This window comes from Lutjanus erythropterus, chromosome 5, assembly GCF_056507025.1.
Source record: "Lutjanus erythropterus isolate fLutEry1 chromosome 5, fLutEry1.hap2, whole genome shotgun sequence".
Lineage (NCBI taxonomy): Eukaryota > Metazoa > Chordata > Actinopteri > Lutjaniformes > Lutjanidae > Lutjanus > Lutjanus erythropterus.
The window spans coordinates 30,708,787-30,717,649 of NC_139321.1; the positions used below are offsets into that span (position 1 = coordinate 30,708,787).

General features: G+C 36.9%; 1 protein-coding gene across 1 annotated transcript in view; it reads right to left on the minus strand.

The window, feature by feature from the left end:
• Positions 1 to 8,252, minus strand: part of gfra4b (GDNF family receptor alpha 4b) — a 79,532-nt gene extending 71,280 nt beyond the window's left edge. The window contains exon 1 of the mRNA XM_084719583.1: positions 7,831 to 8,252. Coding sequence (XP_084575709.1) covers positions 7,831 to 7,873 — 43 coding nt within the window. The 5' untranslated portion in view covers positions 7,874 to 8,252. The remainder of the gene's footprint in view (positions 1 to 7,830) is intronic.
• Between the last annotated feature and the right edge of the window lie 611 nt (positions 8,253 to 8,863).

Consider the following 8,863-nt stretch of genomic DNA (forward strand, 5'->3'; position numbering starts at 1 on the left):
TTTATTCATATTTAATTCATGTGCAACGCAGATGAACTGCCCATAACAAGTCCAGGCCTTAGTCCCGCCTCTCCCTGTGCTAATGGCCAAGTGTTGTTATCTAGCAAGGTGGAAATAAAAAGCGGGACAGATGATATAAAATCAGTGTAGTTTTACAGTATTTTGGATTTAGAAAATGTAAATTAGGTAGTTTTGTAGGATATGTGCAATATTCATAATGCACAGCAAAAAAATCCCACACATTTCAGCAGCATTTAATAAACACAATATTTTTCAGGCAACATGTAACCTTATCGATTGATAAAATGTTGCTCAATTTTGACTGTTTTCTGGGTTTTAATACATTTAGCCTAGTCAAAATTTACATTTCTGTTAAATCAACAGAAATTAGTCACCAGGAACATCCCCACTAATTTTAAATTATCAAATGTAAGGAAGCTTTATCAGAAATGTTTCTTTATGCTATGTGTTCATTATTAGTATTGCTAATAGTAGTATTGCTAGTACTGCTCTGGCCGTAGCAGTTAAAGTGGCTCCTCATTGATAATGTCAGTCTGTAACTGCTGCTCATCTTTGTAAACATGGACCTCTATGACTATAGAATTACAGTAACACAGTAATGAATGCAAACAGTGATCAAGTTACACTCTATTTCATAGGTTCTTCAGCTTCCTTGTAATTTCACAAAAAAGCACTCAAAGGAAATAGAAGAACAGTCATTACACTTTGTAAGCAGCTGTTCAGATGATTTATTTTATTTATTTATATTTTTTAAAGAACTGCAGAATCCTCACTTGAAAAACTGGCGGCAAAATCAATTTGGTAACATGAGTAAATAATTAATTCATTCACGTAATCATATATATTATTCTGTTTACGTTAGTGTTGCTGACACTGCTGCTATGTATGACATCACTGTCACTGTACCCTGTAATCTTGTCTTAAATTGCTCTTGTATTCTTATTCTAATCTTACTTTTCATGTACTTCTTCATTTACTTTTTTTAACCTCAATTTATCTGTATTCTAGTGTCTGCTGCAACAACCAACCAGATTTTCTGGGGATCAATAAAGGCTCATCTTATCTTTAATACTCATGTATACACTTCTTACTTGCCAGTTTATTAAGTACACTTAGCTTGAGGTATTGCAGTCTAAAACAACAGCCCAACAATAAATTCTACTTTCATGAAGGTTAGAATATCCAATTTTTATTGAAACTATTTTAGAGAACTGTTTCTTCAACTTAATGGTCATTTTGTATTTTGTGGTGTTTTTGAATTGTGCTGCATTATACTGAGAGGTGATTCTCACATTTATTTTATCTTCATTGATATAAACTGGCAACTGAGAGTAGTTTGAAAGTTTATTCTCCATATTTGTTGATTTGTCTGTTTGCACTTCTAAATGTACAATCACAGAGAGAGAGAGTACATTTTGTTTTATTTCTATTTTTTTCACCACTGAGTAAAATACTCTCTTGGCTGTGCTGGAAATTAATTGGAAAATGTGTAGAGAGTACAGATACAAGCCTGATAGCCAGAATTTTTTATTTAGTCTCACTTTATTCGTTTGAAATGAATGCAACAAAGATGTAGGTGGTGATGAGGTCTAGATGAGGGCTACATTTTCAAAACAACTAGCACAACCCCAATCATCCAGATTGTTCCCAACGCTAATTTCAAAACCCAGCATCTGTGATGGTATGGCGGTGTGTTAGTGCCCATGGCATCATGGCAAACAGTCACATCTGTGAAGGCTCAATTAATGCTGAAAGGCACATACAGGTTTTGGAACAACATATGCTGCCATCCAGATGGCGTCTTTTTCAGAGACGAGGCTGCTTATTTCAACAAGGGAATGCCAAGACCCATTCTGCATCTGTAACAGTGTGGCTTCATAGTGAAAGAATTCAGGCACTCGACTGACCTGCCTGCAGTCCAAACCTGTCACCCACTGAAAATGTGTGGCGCATTATGAAGTGCAAATTACAACAACAGAACCCCAGCGTTGTTGAGAACATATGTATCAAGCAAGAACGAGGAAAAACAACAAATAGTGTCCTCACTTCCTCAAAACTCACAGTGTTGTTAGGTTTTTGCAAATCATTGCATTCTGTTTTGTATTTAGGCTCCACTCCACGTCTCAACTTTTTGGAATTGAGGTTTTACCAAATTAGTCTGTGCCATGATAGTTGCTAAGAAATAATGACAGTTAAATATCAGTTCCTTTCATGGAACTCATTTGGAAAGCAACGGGCCATAAAACCATGATTTCACAAAAAAGTGGTTTAAAATGTGACTATAGAGTCAGTTGGTGCATAAACTTTTCATTAAGTGACAAAACATATTTTAAAATGCCATTAAAATTCTCTCAGTTTGCAAAAATGATGAGTATATCGAATCTCCAGTGCAACCACTTAAATTAAACATCCCTGTTAAGCACACAGAACTGAAGGTGCTGTATAATCATCTGGTTTAGTAGTGATGTGTGTGAAATTTAAGTATTTAACACTGACCAGCAGTAAGTATGAAGGTTCAAATACATCTTGTGTCAAACATGGGGTTTCTGTGTTTAAGTGGCATTAAAGTCTGCCAATATTTTACTGGAATTGCAATGACTGACCTATCAGTCCCACATGAAGGAAGCATTAGCATGTGATGTGCTGCATGTGTGCCACGGGTGCTACCTTCTTCAAATGAGATTCATGACAAATCCCCTACAAGAGGCCAGCCAATATACCAGGTAATAGCATGCTTGGCAGTACTTATCTGTCTCCATTAAAGACACAGGTCATATCCCACAATGTCAAAACCATTAAATCAAAAAATATAGCATGATGGTAGCTGGTTTCTGTTAAGCTGGTGGCTGTTAAAAACAGGATATGTACTTATACTCTAAAAAAGAAAACAAAAAAAAAAAGAGAGAGAGAAAGAAATGAAACAAACAAACAAACAAAACAGCAATGCCAGGCTTCAATCAGAAATAATTTGATTATTAGAAGAGAAATAACCAATTTGCATATCCTTGTCAGCTGCTAGCGGTTTTTCTCTGCAACCTCCAATAATTTGGGTGCCACTTGAGTTCACTATGCATGCTGTCTGTTTGACACATTAATATTAAAAGCAATCAGCTCGTACTACAATTGGGACTTGCATCAATATAAAATGGTCATGATGTGACTGTTGTGCTCCTTTTACCATTTCAACTAAATACTGCAGCAAAATGCTTATCAAACTCTTAAAAACAGGACTTATGCTGCACAATTGTGCCTAATTCGATATAATTTTGAGCCTCTGTGTGGATCTGTCAAAGTGAATCCCGGTGCACATTTATCATGCAGATAAGATCAAAGCTTGGACAGTCAACTACTTGCCTGGGATTCATTTTTATTTTTCATAACAGTGGAGGCACCAGTGATTCAGTTTGAACCCCGCAACTCCTCTGAATGCATAAACTGACCCTCTGCTGGATTCATGTCTTCTTCAGGAGCAACAACCCTGGACTGAACATCAGCACTGCCCCTCAGCTCAGACCAGCATGCCAGAGTGTCACATGCCTAATGAGCAAACTTCAATAGCTTGGTGTAAAGATGTTGATTGATTTAAACCATTTGAACATAAATCTTTGTGATTTTTACAGCCTTAAAGGCACACTATGCAGTGTTTTCCAACAAAAAAAACTTGTAATCTCCCTCTGACTCATCACTTATGAGTGGTTGTGTCTGTACCTGCCCCCCTGCCTGTATTTTCTTATTTTCTCATATTTTTCTGTGTTTGTGACATTTCTGGGCTCCACCTGTTTAGCAGTGGTGTGAAGCCCCCAGCCAAGAACAGGTTGTGAGGTCAGGACTCGTTTACATCGCAATCTACATCTCTCTGCTCTCTGTGCCCGTGAAAGCTGCAGAAACACACACACACACACACACACACACCTACACAGGCAGAGCAGACTGAGGACACACTGACACAATGAAGGATCGCTTCAGCTGAACTCATACAAATCCAGCATTGTGCAGAGGTGTAGGTGTGTTTATTTGTGCTCAATTTTACGGCTTTGTTAAATATTCGATTCTGATTGGTTAATTATGGCATTCAAGGTCTGTTGCTATGGACACAGTTCTGATCATAGTTCCTGGAGGAGCAATAAAATCTATTAGTGTTATCTATCTTTTAATTTTCTAATGAATATTTTGTGTCAAATTATTAAGTTTTTAAAGTAAATAGCTGCATAACAGGCGAAATTATGTTCACTGTGCAGGTCATTATTGCAAAGTGAACCCCACTTTGCTTTGGGGTCATGCACCACCCTGTACTGATTCTTCTGATTCTTTGTTTGTGCTAACACTGGTCTGGGGAGGAGGGGCCCACTTTGAATGATATTTTTAGAAATGCCAACCAACAAGTCCTGCAAATTATACCATAAACTGTTTGTCCTGTATATAAAATGTCACAAAATAGTAAAAAGACACTAAAAAACACTAACTATAAATTAAAAAAAAAAGGCCAATGACACAACTTGAATTAAGAAGTGATTAAATATACATACAATGCTGCCTATAAAAAAATTAAAACAATATGCACTATTTTACATAAAAAACATATATGCTGATACCGATATTGACTGATATAGCTGTGCTAGGACAAAATATCTGTCAGCCTCTAGTGAAAAATACATATCACAATTTCCAGAGCCCAAAATGTCTTGTTTGTCTGATCAACATGTCCAAAATCAAAAGACAAACAGACAACAGAGTGAATTGTCACATACTGAGAACAAAAGACAGTGAATATATGAACATTTCTATATTTTTCTGTTTTTTTCTCTTGATCAACTAATCAATTAATTGACTAATCGTTTCAGCCTTAAAGTATTCTTTTCTAGGATTCTCATGTTGAACCATAAAAGTAGATCTTTTGAATGGAAACATTACACACAGACAGTATGTTACTCCATTGATTCCAAGTCCACACTAACAGTGCTCCGAAATATTGGTAATATTTACAAAAATATAACATATATTGGCATTTCTTCTAAAAAAATAATATTGAACATGGTCTTACTCTATATTTTGAAATAGTGAGCACAAATAAGTTCAGTTCAGTTTTTTTTTCACTGTTCCACCATGATTTCACCCAGCAAAGGCAGCAACAAAAGCCAAGAAATAATCCAACAATGCCAGACCCTCAAGTCCACAAGTCCCAGAAAAACTGCACCTGATGTTTGCTTTAAGAGCTCTTTCAGGAAAATTGTGGTGATTTTGAGATCCCCCCCTGTGTTTGCTGGCATCTACCTGTAGCAGTTAGGGGAGCAGGATAATGTGTGAGCTCAGCTTTCTGTCCATAGCCTATTAAACCTTGGAAGTCACATAAACTGCCCAGAATGCCACAGAAACTGGTTGAGTCATCTGAACAGCCCATAGTTTCTGACCTTTTGCAGATTGTTCTTGGCTAATTGATTTGGGCAGATGGCTGAACAGGCTAGAATCAGCATATCTTACCAAAAACTGGATGATATTTAGGAGACAAAATCTGATTAGCAGTAATTTTTCCTGAGTAGATCAGTATTTTTTATGTTTGTTTGTTTGTTTGTCAGTTGATTTGGTAATTTTATTTACGAAATATGCAGGTTTGCATAAAGAAGTGCAGTAACCTGAGTTGTTTTCAGGCTTGTAGCTCTGTTTTTAATCATCCATTACCAGCCAAATCACATCCAATAAATGTGTGACCACCAAACATCATCACAGAGAGAATAGCTGATTCAAAAAGCAAACTGTCTTCTTTTCCATTCAGCATTTCCTACTGCATTCCTTTCTCTAATGAAGATCTCCAAACAGGGTATTAATAATGTATACAGTGGTAGGATATGTTTTTTCCTGCCTTTGTTAAGCAGGATAGCTGGTACCAATTTGAACAAGAATCATTATCTTCTGGTGTCACAGCCATCAGTGGGTCTAATAATATTAGTTCCAGTTAATACAGTGTGGCAGCAGGACTGGGATTGACACATTTGTGTAAAGTGACATAGAGACACTGCGAGACAACAACACGCAGTTCTCCTCTCTCAAGTCTGTGGATTGTTGCCACAAAAATCAATATTCCAGCTTGGTTCAATTACATGGAGAGCAGGTAGCTCAGTGACACTCGCAGCAATGACTGATGTACTGCTGAGGATGGCCACATTCAGAGGGTTTAATAGAATAAAGAATAAAGCAAGTCCCTTATCATATTGTGATATGAGACTAGATAAATATGTTATGTTTTCTTGGTTTTAAAAGTTGCATTACAGTAAAGTAATGTAAAGTGACTGATCTGCTTTTGCCTTCATTCTGTCATTATATCTTATGAATGATTATTCATCAAAAATCTCACTGTGTTGTTATTACAATATTGTCACAATATAGATAAGTATCTATCAAGGTATTTGGTCAAAATTATAGGGTTACAACTAGCGATTATTTTCACTGATTATTAATCTGCCGATTAGTTTCTTGGTTAAAGGTGCAGTTCACCCCAAAATAAAAAGTACATATTTTTCCCCTGGCCTGTAGCGCTATTTATCCATCCAAGATTGTTTTGTTGTGAGTTGCAGAGTTTTTGAGATATCAGGTTTAGAGATGTTGTGGCTTGTGGTGCTCAAAGCATCAAAAAAATACATTCAAAAAAATCAAAACAAGTGTCTCTTTCCAAAAGTTATGACCCAGTTATTCAAGATGACCTTGTTGTGATCAGTTTCATGTAGGAACTATTTTCTTTAGAAAAGTCAGGTGGACTCTAAAGTAGTCCTGGTAGATTTTACTGCAGAGAGAAAGTAGTTCCTACATAAAACTGCTGGATAAACAGCACTACAGGCCAGGGGGGAAATATGTATTTTTGATTTTTGGGAGTCACTGTCACTTATTATCGACAGTTGTTTGGTTATAAAAATTTGGAAAATGGTGAAAAATGTTGCTTGGTGTTTTACCCACAACCCTGATATATTCAGATTACTGTCATAGAGAAGTGAAGAAACCAGAAAATATTTACATTTAAGAAACTGTGATCAGAAAATTTCGACATTTCAAGAATGACTCAAAATGATTGACAACTAATAGATCATCAATTAATTGTTGCAGCTGTAATTGTGATATTTGTCACTAACATCTTGCCCTACTATATACTGTTGAATAGTTTAATCAACAATAATGCATCATATTCCATAAGATCATTATATGTTTGCACTATTTGAGAATTTACGGTGTTATTTTGGAGAAAATGTGTATATCAAGATTTTATTCAAAAAGCATATCGCCCTGTCCCAGTAAATATGACATTTTGTTTTGTGTGAATATGAAAAGCTACTGACTATTAAAAATTGGTAATACTGTGCGATGCAAACATTGATAATATACATGTAGACATGGTGTATGGTCTTCTGCAGTGAGTAAATATACATAAACAAGAAGCAGAAAAACACAATCCACACACTGACCCAGAGAGAAAAAAGGAGCAATTTTTATATGCGCGCTCACACAAACACATGCACGCACACATTTAAGCACGTGCCGTGCGCGTATTCTTGCAGTGCACACCAAGATCTGATCTCTGACTGGAAAGTCATCTTCTTTAATTACTGTTAAGTAATTAAATTGTTTAACGTCATGTTAACGTTAAATATGCAGCTTGGCACTCAAACCCAAGACGACCGACAAAAACTCTTTATTTGATTAATTAGATCAGATTGTTTCAGTCAAACTCCTCGTGGAGCCAGTTGACTAATTTTCTCCCTCCGCAGAGCAGATAATTCCAACATAACATTTGGTTAATACGTTTAAAAAGATGTCATTACTTACCCGAAGTTATGAGATGAAACAGATAAACTCCCCACAGATCCATCTCTATGTGAAACGAGAATTTCAGATTTCAGGCGTCGGACCTACACGTTCAGCTGTATGATTACACGGCGAGAAGAGGATATCCTATCATACATGTGGAGATCATTATTGACAGCTCAAAAAAAAAATCCTCAAATCGTCTTTTTAAGCTTCCTCTTGCTGTCTCTTATGTTCTTAGAATCCCGTCAGTTTCTTCCAACGCGGTGTTACAGTCGCGCTTTTGCGCAGAGCCACAGCCATGCGTAATAATGTGAGTGAAAGTTGTCCTGTGCGCTCGCTGTACGGTCCGGTGCTGTGTGAGAGAGACGGAGCCTTCTGTTGCGCGTCGAGGTGGTCGCTCAAGTCCTTGAGTCCGCCGCTGGAGAGATGCTGAGAGCTGCCGGGAAGAACCACTGCCAGGAGAGGAGGGAGGGAGAGACAGAGAGGGAGCTGTGTGTGCAGGACAGGACATTAAACAGTCAGGTTACACGACCAGAGCCTCTGTGGCGTTAATTAAGTCTGACAAAAGGTTAATACTGCAACAAAAAACTTATTATTATTATTATAATACTCTTCCCACAGGGACTCATAGTGTGGCTGGTTTATGATGATCTTAACCTGCTACAGGTTTGGGAGGGTTATTCCAGTGCATTTACAAATTACCAGTTAAATGTGGTCAGTGACCTAATCCAAGTATCACATTATTAAAATAACACCATCCTGGTCACCAGCATCACCACCTACACTCCCAACATATTTTTCAGTTGTAGCTTCAGTAGTGGTGGTGACAACTGGAATTCTGCCATTTTTAAATCAAAAAATGAATCACAATGATTGATCAAGTATCAAAATAGTTGCCAATCAATACTATATATATACATATATATAATCAATTAACCAATTAATCATTGCAGCTTGAGTAGCTAACATTAACAGTTAGTCGGTATAGTTCATGGTTATGTGTCGCTGATGTTAATGGTTGGTCTGTGTAGATAACATCAATGGTTGGTCT